The 13,667-nt window shown below is 38.0% G+C and overlaps 1 protein-coding gene across 14 annotated transcripts in view; it reads left to right on the top strand.

Moving 5' to 3' along the window:
• The window catches only part of DISC1 (DISC1 scaffold protein), a 193,679-nt gene that overhangs the window by 100,848 nt on the left and 79,164 nt on the right, over positions 1–13,667 (top strand). For 12 of the 14 annotated variants that reach the window (XR_010358920.1, XR_010358919.1, XR_010358918.1 and 9 more), the window contains one exon: positions 7,009–7,197. Coding sequence is in view for 11 of the 14 variants with exons in the window: in XM_064413843.1 (XP_064269913.1) it covers positions 7,009–7,197 (189 nt within the window). In the remaining 3 variants the exon portion in view is untranslated. Of the gene's footprint in view, positions 1–7,008; positions 7,198–7,476; positions 9,814–9,960; positions 10,123–13,667 lie in introns of those variants that run through there. The other 2 variants (XM_064413853.1, XM_064413852.1) reach the window with 2 other exon arrangements.

Raw genomic sequence — 13,667 nt, 5'->3', positions numbered from 1 at the left:
TGCATAAAAGAGGTTTATGGAGGTGCATTTTACAATGTTTTCATGGACTCTTTGAGAACTTTTTCCCTCTTAAGAAGGCATATTGGCATGGGTCTAGATAGCCAGAAAGTGAATTAATGGGAAGGTAAGGAGGCATTAATGAAATAGTGTTTATTATATAATTATCCATGAGATGCATGTCGTTAACTTGCTGTTTTTGAAAACACAGACCCAAACACAGAAGTTAGAGTAAGGTGACTTGAAGACTGAAAATCTTTAAATTATCTATACCAGTAAGAGACCATGCGTCATGGTCCTATAAATATCATTACCTCTATTTCATTAAGTAGTGGCAAGTGGGAGCTGCTTGGGAATGATGTTGTGGGATGATTTCCAGCAGTACAATAAGGGCGTTTTCCCTTATGTCCCGTATGTAAAGGCATATTTTCATAAATAACATGACATAAATACAAGATAGCATATTTCACAAAGCTTAATTTTAGGGCTGTTGCCTCTTTGGCTGCTGTTTGGTGCTCATTTGGGGCAAATGCTGCATGGATCCAACTGCAACAAAAAGAGCCTCCAGCTTTCCAGATTTGGTGCTAAGCATTCCTGTTGGGAATGAGTGTGTTAGAGAGGGGACAGAGCCATCAGGCTGGAAGGTGCCAGTGCAGGCAGAAGGACATTTTCAGCCATCCATCTGTGGTTTATGTTAATGTGGATGCCTCGTTTTCCTGCTCCTGCTGTCGTCTGTCATTTCATTCAGAAATATGAGGGGACACATAGTTCTTGGTGTGATGTTGAGTTCTTCCCCAGATGTGCCACATGCAGCTCTTAATTTGTCTTTCACTGGAAGGTACTGGTATTCCCAGTTTCTTCAGCTTTTCTGTTTCTGAGAACTGAGGTAATGGTTGAGGTAATGGTTGCAGAACTCACCTAGTCTTAGAGGCAAAAATAGCAATGCTTCTTTGTGCCTTTTTATGAAGGCACAGTTTTTTGATGAATTGGAGTCCAAAAGAGGGCTGCATCTTGTCAGATGATATAGCTGGTTCCACACTTTCCTATTCCTGATTGCAGCAGCAGCCTGGGTTGATGGATTAGAGGCATATTCAGATTAATTCTACTTCATGACTGTGGTGCCTGGTTCCATCATTTGATGCTGTGTATGGTCATGTCTTTCCACAACACTGACTTTATACTCCATGAAATAAAATTTGCTACCATGTATTGGTGTACTTTTTGGCACGCCTGTTAACTCATTTGGAAAACAGTGCTAGTGAGTCCCCCAAACCAACTCTCACGTGGTCCCTCAGACTTCAGACAGCTCTGTGTTGTGGTTTGTCCCCAGCCAGAAGTAAAGTACTGTGGGGACGTTCTCTCTGCTCACAGTGGGGGAGGAGAATTAGAAAAAAAAAGTAAAACTTGCGGGTGAGATAAGAACAGTTTAATAACTGAAGCAAAATAAAATATAATAATACTAAAGATAAAAATAACAATAATAATGGTAATGAAAAGGAGAGTGAGAGAGACATAAAGCCCAAGAAAGGCAAGTGATGCACAATACCTATAAAGTGATGCTTACCACCCACAGACCAGTGCCCAGCCATTTCCAGGCAGCTATTGGTCCTTCCCAGCCAATTCCCCACAGCTGATTTGCTGAGTATGATGTTCTCTGGTATGGAATATCCCTTTGTCCAGTTTGGATCAGTTGTTCTGGCCGTGCTCCCTCCCAGCTCCTGGTGTACTTGCTCGCAGAGAATGGGAAACTGAGATGTTCTTGATTTTAGGCTAATGACCACTCAACAACCACTAAAAACATCAATGTGTTATCAACGCTATTCTCTGCCTAAATCCAAAACACAGCACTGTACCAGCCACTAAGAAAAAAATTAACTCCATCCCAGCTGAAACTGGACATTATGCTTTTTGTCTTTTTGATCTTATTTTCAAGTCAGTCTGCTGGATGTTACTGGCTTTCAGTGCACTTTGAGGGTAATTCATTGTAGCTGAAGTTCCAGCATGATATGCGACCAGACAGCAGAAAATATTTTCTTCTGTTGGAGAAGTCAGTCATGAAAAAATTTACTCTCTTTTACTCCTCTTACCTAAGCAGCTGTACCTGGAGCAGGAGAGAAGGTCAAGTTATCTCTTTGGCAGCTTATTTTCTGTGGTTTTGTGCTCAAAGGAGTCATGTTGGATGGGAGAACTGTGAAGAGAAGGTGCTATCACCCTGTAGAGAGGTTGTGCTGTGGTCTGGAGTGCATGAGAGAAAATACTTATGGAAGGGGACAGTGATGTCTCTCTCCATTGTTACTGCTGATTTGAAATATGATTACTTTGGGGTGTATTTATTTGTGCACCCCACCGCCCCCTCATTTTTTAAAAAATTATTCCTGAGTTGTTCCATGGTGACTGATTCAGTCCAGGTACAAGAGGCACTCTGTGACTGAGAATTGCTCATCCAAATGTATGTCTGTGGGGTCTCTCACCTTCTTTTAGCTGATATTTACCTTTCAGAATCATATCAATCATGTAGCTGTGTTATGCTTCATAAAAGCATTGACATGTGTTATTGCTTAAAAACAATAATTGCAATTCAAATGTGCTGGATTTCTGTAAAATGTTTCAGGAGATGGTAGACTGTCCCTCATTTGCAGTTTATTTTTTCAGAGGTGCAAACACACTGGCAGTCCTTCCAGAATCTTACATTTCTGTCATGTCCTTAGCTTTTTCCCTTTCCTTTGTGTGTAGGCAAATGATATTTATTTTCTTCAATTTCTTTTGTGGTGTTGAAATCACTTTGTATCCTCATTAATCACAGGGTGGAAGATTTTCAGCCTTGAATTACAGTACCATTGATAAATACTGTGGTGGTGAATGCCTTAAGCTAAAATGCAAATTTTCACTTATTCATTATTAAAGGTAGTGCTGTAAGTATATGAAGAATTAATTTATAGATAATGATAAAGAATGACCAGTCTATTCCTTGTTACATTTAGGCTAGTGTCAAATAGATATGCTTTATTATTAATGAAAAAAATTACTCCTTTGTTTGTTCTACAATGAATATATTTTCAGTGGGACTTAGACTTCTCTCTCTGCTTCAAGTATAAATAATGGTGACTATGAATGTATATAACTTCTGCCATAAATTTGAGAAAAAGTGTGAGTAAAAAATCTGTGGACTCTTAACGTTGTCTTATATTTTGAAGGGGGAAATATTTAATAAAGTTTAATCAATAACATATTTTTTGTTTTTTTGTTAAAATCACATAGATTTCAAGCCGTATTTTTAATCAGTTTTTTGCTGGCAAAGGGTATCAAAATGGTAATATTTTACTTCAAGACTTCTAAATGGGCAACAATCTGCCCAATACAGTAAAATCTCACAATGAGGTGTTATAATGGGCATGAGTTTGTGGCTAAATCTCTAGAAAATATATCTGATGTACAGAGTACTATTTAGCTGTAACCATACAAGTAAAATTTTAAGAATAGAGGAAATAAGGGAAACATACTAATGTTTACACTAAGTAAAAGCAATTCTATAGCTACATTCGGCCTGGAGATTTAAAAAAAAAATTACTATTTTTCCTGTGTGGGTTGTTGTGTTCGATTTGGCTGGTATTTTTGGCATTCACATCAAGCTGCTGGAGCTTACCTGATGTCACTTTCTGTAGAGGATGAAGGATGCATGGGAGGAGAAACCCCCAGAGGGCAAGATTAAAGAGGAAGATTTAACTTTTTTTGTTGCTGTCTTTTGAGATAATGGTGCCTCAAAGTGAAGTGTACATACTCAGTTCCTTATGATAGTGCACTGCAAGCACAGTACCTGTTCAGAGCTCTGGGTACTGCAAGTTTCCTGCCTCAGTTTTCACCCAGTGTGTTTATATGGACATGGATGCAGTGGCTAAAATTGCACATCTGTAGCAAGCATCACTATGAAACAGAAAGAAAGATGGGAAAAGTGGCATCTTGCTCTTCAGTCACCTTCACAGAATCTCTGTCCTGTGTCCTGGTTTAGACCAGAATCTCAGCTTTGGTCTTAAGACTGTTAATTCCTTAGCTTTGTTTTCTCTGCATGTATTTTCTGAGCAAGCAGTCCTATTGGCTGCACAGTTTTTGAGTTTCCTGGGAAGGGTTAGACTGACTTAACTAACATCAGCCAACCAGAAGCCTCTCACTGGTATGGCTGTGTAAAACATAGCTCCCAGTGGTTAACATAGTAACAGTCACTGTGTTCACTTAGGCAAACTAATTATTAAATAATCAAAAAGAGGATTTTTAATATTTTGAGAGCATTAGCAGAATAAAATATCTTGACATATGTCTTCAGAAGGTTTGTATGGCACCCAATGTGACATCTCGACAACAAAAAAACCAAACCACAACAAAAAACCAGCCCAGGAGGGCATGTTTTTCAGTGCTAGCAGCTATGAATTATATATTAATTTTTAAATCAACCTTATGGCGTGTAGAAAGCAGTTACTTTGGTTACTTGAGACTAAGGTCAGAGCTCACTGATAATGGTTCTTGTGATGCCTGAGTTTTTATATGCTCTTCTGAATTTTCACTGCAGACTTAGAGACATTTTTGTTGTCATGGGAAGCTGCAGTGGGTAGGGTGTCTTTTGCTTTTGGGTTTGTATCTGGTGCCATTTCCTTATAGCCTCAGTTTCGATATAAACTTCTCCTCTGGGAATTCAGATCCATTCAGTATATATAAAACTTGCATATGTAATATCATACCTTTTTCCTTGCTGTCCTCTGAAATGTAACAGCAGGCTCCAGATTCTAATGAAGATTGCTCACCTTCATGTTTTATTAAGGCTCCTGTGCTTTGATGCTTGGGATGAGTTCAGGTGAATAAAGGTGGACTCAAGTCTTGTTACCTTAGAAGCATCTGAATATTTACCATTTTTTCAGTGATTTTGTCTTGCTTATTTTGCTGCTTTTTTTTGTCCATTTGGAAACATGGGTAATAACATTTGTGCTGTTGTTTCCCAGTAAAGCTCTGGTAAGCCATATGATCCTACAATTTGTAAAGCATATAGTTATTTAATTGTAATTGCAAGACAGAAGTGGCAAATAGGGTTTTAATTGCGAATTAGAAATGAAGGACTTTTGGCCTGCTAAAAAGAAACAAGAAAATGTCACCTTTAAATGAGGAAGAGGTTTAATGAAACTATCATAGCCTTGGGACTAAAGAAACCACCAAAAAACCAAATGCAAAGCAAGACTACCATGCTTAGCAATGTTCAGTCTTCAAACCTGACTTATTTGATGAAGTATTTTCCAAAATTTTGGTAAGTGCAAGGCTCCCTTTGGCACACCTGCCCTTGTGGAGCCACTTGAGTTTGCAACAGTGCCTTTGCTCCAGGACAGTGGCTGTAGGTGTTTGGTGGAAGTGCTCCTGTTCTCTCTGGTGTTCTGGAGGAATGGAACCTCTCCTGGCAGCTGCTGGTGGTGGTTTGCCATCTTCTGACCAGTGAGAACACTTGCATCCTGTTCTTGCTTCCTTGCCTTAAGGAAACTGAACAGCAGCCAAACTGTTTCCTTTTAAGGCTTTGTGACCAACACTTTGAGTCCAGGTCAAAAAGATGTAATGCCACAATTCAGGATATTCTGATGTGGATTTGATTGTTTGGATTGTATGTTAATATTTGAAAATAAACTTTTCAATTGATCTGTTGTGTCTAAGCAACAGTGTATCATATTGTGCAAACAAAAACGAAAAGAAACCTTTACATCTGAATAATGCTGGTGGTATTATAAAGTGATTTCTGGAGTCTAAAGTCATTACACATACCTCAGAAGCTGATGAGATATTTGTGTGACTGGATTTGTTTTATATTTGCTTCAAGGCTAAATCTTCTAAGTGCCTTTACTTACTAAATACCTTTACTTATTAGATAATATCACCATTTTTTTGGCTAATTTAAGAGAATATCACAGCTTAAGCCTTTTTGCTAAAGATCTCCTTGCTTTTATCAGGCAATTCTATATGGAAATTATTTTTATCAAGAATTCTTTAGATTGAAGTGTGGTGGTGGGGTTTGGCTTTTTTCTGTGTATATTTTGGTTTGGTTTTTCCCCCCAGCCAAGTATCCCAATCATTAAAATTATTCTAGTACAGTTATGTAAAGGTAGCATTGTTACTGTACTGCTATTTAAAGTCATTTAATGGCTGAATATCTCACTGTCCTTTTCTATTTATTACAAAAGACTTCTTTGCAAAGTAAGGAAACATTCCTCTCCAGCTGCTTATAGAAGTGGTTTTCAGAACAGTTAAGTGGATAAATTTTACTAGGCTGCCCTCTAAACCACTTGGGAGTTGAACTTTTTACTCTGCATCCCTGTCCAAAGGAAGCAGACATTAAAAAAAAATCCATAACAGTGTGAGCTGGTGCTGCCAAGATGTTCTGCCTGTCTGTGACGTTTCATGCTTCAGGGAGAGCCCGAAGTGGAGGGTTGTGACTTCTGAATGTGTTATCTGAGAAGAACATCTCCCCATGGTCTTTGCTTGAGGTGCAGGCTGTTTAAGAAATGCAATGTGTCATTCATAAACAACCTTCTGGTGCTTGTAATGAAAACCAGCACAGGGCTGCTTTGTTCAGGGAGGGAAGACTTCAGGGTCCAGCAGGTGGACAGCCTTTATTTCAAATGTACTGTGCATTGAGGGGTCCTGCAAAAAAAGAAAATGGTCTGATAGATCACACTGCAACGATCATTGAATTACATTGTGACATTATTTGAAGTGCAAACCCTTTGGAACAGGTTTCCTGAAAAAAATCTAAATTGTACCAATAATTAAAGAGACTACCATTTCTGTGTGTGTAAGGTTAAATCAGCTACAATTATAATTCTTGTAATATTAATGATATGGATGCTTGCAAAGCAGTTTTTCTTTTTTCCCCCTTTGAGTATAATTGCCTAATTTCCCAGGATTGCTGTGTAAGCTACTGATGTTGCAAGTGTCTGCCTCATTGTCTTTTTCCTCTTTCTTCCCCTGACCCCACAAAACATGCAGGAAGTAATTTTGGCACTGCAAAGGATCTTGCAGAAGAAATAAGATCATTAACATCTGAGAAAGAGGGACTAGAAGGACTTCTCAATGAACTGTTGGTTCTGAGTGCCAGAAATACACGAAAATTAGAGAGAATTAAAGATGATTACACCAGACTGAAACAAGAACTTGAACAAGGAGAGACTGCCTTTGGTGAGTAGTTTACAGATTGTTACAGCTTTTTGCTCAGACCTGATCTGGAGATGTGCTGGGTTTGATGAATCATTCTGCATTTCACAAAGCATACTGGTTGCTCTGAGGAAAGTCTGGCAATGACCTAGAGAAGCAGTATGTTAAATATCCTCTCATCCTCCCCCTGGCATTGGGGTAGGCCGTGAGGTACAAGGGGTGCCCCAGCAATACACCTCTTTATGAAAGCTGTCTTAGCCCAGTTCTCAAAACCTTTCTTTTCTAAGCCCGTTTTTATTACAGATTTGATGGTGCTGTGCTTGTGTTCCCATACAGAGGAACATGTAGTCCTTATACAGAAGCAGTGGATGTGTCTGGTTGTGACAATAGGAACATTTTTAGTATAAAAAACCAAATGTTTAGTGCATACATATATAACACATTTGGTGGTGGGTCTGAATGTATAAGGTGCAAGAGATTCCTGATTCTGAAAGCAAGAGTTTTCATAGTAAATTTGTGTTTGAGGGGGAGTTTAAACAACTTGCCAAGTGCTGCTCTCACACAACTATGAGCAGTGTGCTTGGGTTGTAGTGTCATGGTGGAACTGGGGAGGCTGTCTGCAATTACTGGGAAAGCTACTGACAAATTATCAAACAGCAAAGTCCTTCCTAGACTCGACTTACTCTCTTGCCTGCTGTACTCATGCCTGAAGTTGAAGCAGATAAAATGGCCTTGCTGCTTGCTTAAATGAAAAGGCTCAGTGATATTTGATTGTCTACAAATGTACAGTTACTGTAATTATCTCTGAACTAAATACAATCCTGAGAGCTACTTTAAAACTTTAGGATTTTGAAATGGCTTTCCTTTTTCAGGATCTTACGAGCAGTAGGTTGGGTGGAGACAGGAAGGTGCCTTTGTTTTAGAAGCATATGAATTTTCTTCATAGGCAAGTGGATAAGCAGAGCTATCTTAGAAACAAAAAGATTTGTAGGCAGCTGGATACATCTAAGACAATGTTTTAAAAATGCAAAGAATAATATATATATACACACACTTCTAGATAAGGACTTGCTTTTCTAGAATATAGATAAAATTAAAAAAATGGTTCCTCAAATTTAGTGCATTGTGATACAAACCCAGAAATGCACATCAGGCAATGCATCTTCTTTCCTTGGATTTTCAAGAGAGTTGAAAAGATTCTGACCTTCTAATCAGCCCATTTTTTTTCTCTTTTATTTTAGGACAATAAACTTCCTATAATATACATGTACATTTTCATTTGTGTTTCAGTTTAGCAGGGTTTTAAATCAAGTCTGTGCAAGATGCTTGCTGAAGCAAAAGAAATGTTATAAGTTCATAGATTCTTTTCTTCCCTTTTGCATTTATACGCCTGAAAGGAGATACCTTCTTTACCTGACCTCTAGTGTCCCACAATGAAGAATTGTGTTTCCTGGGCTGGGGTCCACTCCGGCTAGCTGTAGACCCTTGCCCACATGATACTTCATAGACAAAGGTAAAAGATTGACAAGCGCTCTCCTCCACATGGGAAACGTTGTCCTTTATTCCAAGACGTACATCAGGCAGACAAACCCGTGGGAGAAAGAGAGCGTTCCCTGGCAGCAGGGAGCTTTTATACCCCCCGGGATGGAGACAGAGGGAGAGGTCCACAGCCATTGAGATACCAGCGAGGAGTGGCTAGAGGAGGGGTAACCCAGGGGAGAGACCACCAGTGGGTACCGGGACAGGTGAGGGAAAGACCTTGTGATGGGGAAATGGGGTAACAAACCACATAATATAACATAAGCTATACAGTGTAATACAAAACTATTCTGTGCAAATTCCCAATCACCCAGTGCAAGAGAACAGCTAAACTGGTGCACCACACCACAATTTGCGACAATAAATTTCAAAATACTGGGTAGATTCAAAATATTTTGAATACTTCAAAAGTATTCAAAGTACTCTGTAGATTTTCTTTTAATTTACTGCAATTCTGTAGGCATAAGGATAAATTTATCGTTGTGTTAAAATACCGTCAAGCAGATGCTAGTCAGAGATACAGGAATTGAAACCTGACATCTTCCCTTTTTGTCCTCCCTGCCTCCTTTACATGTGATCAACCCTATTTTCTCCTTTAAAGAATGAAAATATTTGAGAACACTGGCATGAGTTTGATACCAACACATTTAATTGAATGTAAGCTTCCAGATACTCTCTGGAAAACAGTATGCAGATGGTGTCTTGAGGAAAAGAGGCTACCTTTATGGAACAGTGTTATTTTGCACAGCACTTGTATGTTTAGAGAGTAAAGCATAAAGAATTGGAATGCAATTTTGTTGCTGTTTGGTTTTGCTGTTTGAAAAAAATGGAGATAATTGTGTTGGCTTTGTCTGCACTGTGAAAGGTGTGATTTGAGTTAGGGTAGCTGACCTGACTTACATCACACCCTTAGGCCTGGTCTTTTATTTATGCCAATAAAATCTGTGTTGCTGCAGAGAAAGGTAGTTCTGCCTTTTCTTCTGTGTTCCTGCCCAACCCATGCACTAGGTTAGGGTTAGGTCCTATACATGTCTATTTCTGTGTCATCTGGCACTTGAATTGTTGTTTTGTGCCTGTGAGCTTCTTGAAAACTTAGATTATTTTTTTTTTACTGAACATAATACTCTTTTGTGTAGAAAATATTAGACAAAAAAATTAAATGCTAAAATGTGTGTGTGTTTGTCTTTATCTTGTGTATAAATTGGTCACCCATTTTTTATTTCATTAATAACTGTTGATTTCTCACAGTAATGCAGATATAAGGAAGCAGACGTCAAGGGAAGAGACTTAATCACACAATAATCAGAGCTGGAATTTTAAATAGGACACATCATTAGCATGTTAATGAATTTTCTCACTCTGTGCCAGCTGCCCAAGTATAAAAGATATTGCAGATGTAGTGCAAAAATCGGGCTTGGCTTACAGCACTAAGAGCTGTCAGTGCTCTCTATGAAGGAAATTTGACAAAAAATCCTTTCGTATTTTTAGAGATGCTAAAAAATATTCTTTTCATGTTGGATAATAGAAGCATTGACACGTAACGCTACGTATTAGCATTTTAGGATGAATAGACTAACTTGCCCTTTAGACACTGACTTTCTTCTGAGGCCATCAAAACACTGCTATAGAAGCGATCAACTTTTATTGCCATTTTACAGATAGGAAATCCAGAGACTTAGAGGTCATGTAATTTTACCTGAAAAGGTGGTGAAACAGTTTCCTAGCTGATGGTCTAACATCAATCCTGATTGATTCAATCTCTTACAATAAACATGTGAAACCATGTGGTGCTGTTGATTCTGCGTGAGCTTTGTATTCTTCTGGACCACAGCTGAAGATGTGACGGTTCTGGGAAAATCGCTGAAGGTCCTTGTGCTTGATCACTGAGCAGACCTGTCTTATAAAGTCAAAAGGTTCTGTTATGGCAAAGAAGAGAACTGCTTTTACAGCCCAAAACAACCAAACTTGTGTTCCAGACAAGTGAAGCTTAATTACTTGCCTGCCTGCCAAACTGTTGGATTGTGCTTATAAATTTCAGCTTGGGTTGATTGGCATTTGTAAACCAGGGCTGAAAATGAAATTTGCCCTCTTGTTGTGGTTTCCTCATCACCATTTCTGATGGGCAAGTTTTCCTGTCTCGTCTGCTGAGTTCTGGCTGCTCTCAGCCTTTTTCTGCCCCTATTACACTTTTGGGAAGGCACCTCCTGTAAGTAATGTGTGTACACACACAGCTAGGGGACACCGTGCTTCCCAAGCTAATTGCTAGGTTGTGCTTGCCAAGTCATGGTAAGTGGAATTTCTATACTGCATTAATTTCTAGAGGAAATATAAAATAAAGGCTTTCATGCACATGAAAATAGCTTTTTAACCCTTTTAAAAAACACCAAAGCCCAAACTACTGTTAGAAGGCTGATATTTCATACTCTCTGCTCAACTCTTGTTTCCATCCATGACTTTTATTGTCTTAGAAATTGCTAGTGTAAGTCCTAAATAGCAGTCTGCTTATACAGTAAAGCTTTCTGGAATTGAACAGATACATTTATTAAACAACAAACTAGATGTAGCAGGGGGGGTTTCTTGGGAAGCTGGAAATTTCTATCACACTCAGTTTTACTTTCTTTTGTTCAATACACACACTCTGCATGCTTGAGTGTGTGTATTGAACAGAATATCTTGCAGTGTTTTGTCCTTTTAAGAGAAGAAAAACCTATTGGAGTTAATTTTTTTTTAAATCTGCTTTTTTAAAAATAAAATAAACCCCAATGTTTTGGCTTTAGAATTCTAATTAGGAATAAATGTGTTGAGAGTGTACGTCAAAGAATAATAAAAATTCTGCTATTTCATTGTTCCAAAAGCTGAACATTTGACTGTTGTGAAGGATGCAATTAATTAGTCTAAAAATATGGTGTGGACAGCAAGAACCACTCGTGGTGCTGCTTAATGTAATACTAGCTATTGTATACTGAAATATTTATGAAAAGAAGGTTCTGTGCTTCATATACAATTGTATAGGATGTGATTTATCACAGTGTTAATGACCATTTGGTACAAAGCAGTTTTATTCTATTTCTAAGACATTTTTATTCTGATAGATGCAACACAGAAAGTCTTACAATACAAACACATGCAGTGTACTTTGCACTGGGAAACCAGCCTGGTTTTGTTTAAATATTTGTTTTTAATGATAGCTGTAATATGAATGCTTCTCTATTTTTCTCTGTAACTGGTCTTTGCAATAATATTTGAAGATGTCTAATGATTATTAATAATTTTACACCATTTTAAATTGTTGCAAAAAAAACCAACTAAGTTTAACATAAACCCATGTGCCTAACCAGAATGATTCCATGTTTTGTTGACTGATTTTTCAGGTGGTGGTTTTAATGTACTTCCTCAGTGCTAGTTTTTCTTCACCAAATAGGCTTTCCATATTGTTTCTATAGTTTATCATCTATGTGAGCGATTATCTGATTCTAAACTGAAGAGCTGAACCTTTTGATTGCTTCTGTTTAAATAAATCATTAAAGGAAAACCCACATAGTGTGTGACAGATGGGTTTCCATGAGGAAGAAGAAGCTGCTCTGAGTCTCTTTGTGTCTCTACTTCTAATCTGGACGAGGTCGTTAAGTTCTGCTTGTCACACCTTTATGAAATGCTTGTTGTCATTAAAGTGAGTGGTGCAATTGAATGGCTTATTGCTTATGTCTGTGGCCATCTCTACTCAGACAGTGATCCTGCAGAATTTAGCCAGTAGTCCCTCTGTTTAGCTTTCACAGGAGGTGTAAAACCCTTGATGGTGATGCAGGGATGGACTGGCAGTGCAGCTGGTAGCATCCTTTACTCTGAGCTGATGCTCCAGAGTAGCACTTGGCAGCCTTCTGTTGGGCAGCATGGAAAAGTCACATAGAAAGTCCACATAGAAAACCAAAAGGATAAAACAACAGCAAGAACAAAACCTCCAAGAAGCTCAGCCTTGCAGAGCTCTTTTTGTGTTGTCTTGGGCAAATACAGCATTAGTTGCCCTCTCTGCTCATTAATATTCTCTCTGCTGTTTCATTTGAAAAATTGGTGTTCCTGATCTGCATGGACTTGCATTCTTATGCTTACTCTGGGCTTATTTGTGTTTCGCTGATTGTGAGCATTGGTCTCATTTTCTTGGCTCATTTTAAAGCACCTGGGATTTTACAATTAAAGTATACACATATACATATTTTGTTCTTAGAATTCTGTAGTAGGAGTAACTGTGTATCAAGTGTTACCAAGCTTTGAGGATCAAATTCAGACTAATGATTTTCATTCCATGTCGTGCTTCCACAAAATCATCCTCATCATCTTTGTTAAGTAATATTTAACTATAAGTAGTTAAAGGCTTTTTTGTGTTACAGAATTGCATTTTTTAGATAAACACTGTCAAAAGAATTTAGTAACATAAAGAGTAAATTCTGCTAGGCATCTCCTGTAACTAAAATCTCAAATACATTTTAATTTTAGACAGTTTTTGTCATGATTGAAAAGATTGGAAGCCAGTATGTTTAAGCATAATTAAGTTTGCCATATGTCTTGAGTCACTTGTAATTGTGTTTCTTATAATGGTGATTTTAAAGGTCATCTTGTCTGGTGTTGTTCATTTAAATATGTAAAATACTTTGATTTTCACTTGGAGCATAGAGGTTTAGTCTGTATAAATGCAATGGAGGTATTAAATTTAATCTGGCCTTTCTGTATAATTAGATGCAAATCTGTGTAATGCAGAAAATATGTAATATTCAGGCAACTTGAACTGAGAAAGCAGCTTGGTTCAAAGCCTGCCAATATCTGTAGAGATCTTTTGATCAGGACATTTTTCTGTTGATGCTCAAAGGTGAGATTCTCTTCTATCTCTTTCTTCCAAGATCTGATGGCAATAACCTTACTGAAATGTTTTATGTACCTGTGTAATACTTTTTAGACAGCAG

Source organism: Passer domesticus, chromosome 3 (genome assembly GCF_036417665.1).
Source record: "Passer domesticus isolate bPasDom1 chromosome 3, bPasDom1.hap1, whole genome shotgun sequence".
Taxonomy (NCBI): domain Eukaryota; kingdom Metazoa; phylum Chordata; class Aves; order Passeriformes; family Passeridae; genus Passer; species Passer domesticus.
This window is presented reverse-complemented; position numbering and strand designations above follow the sequence as displayed.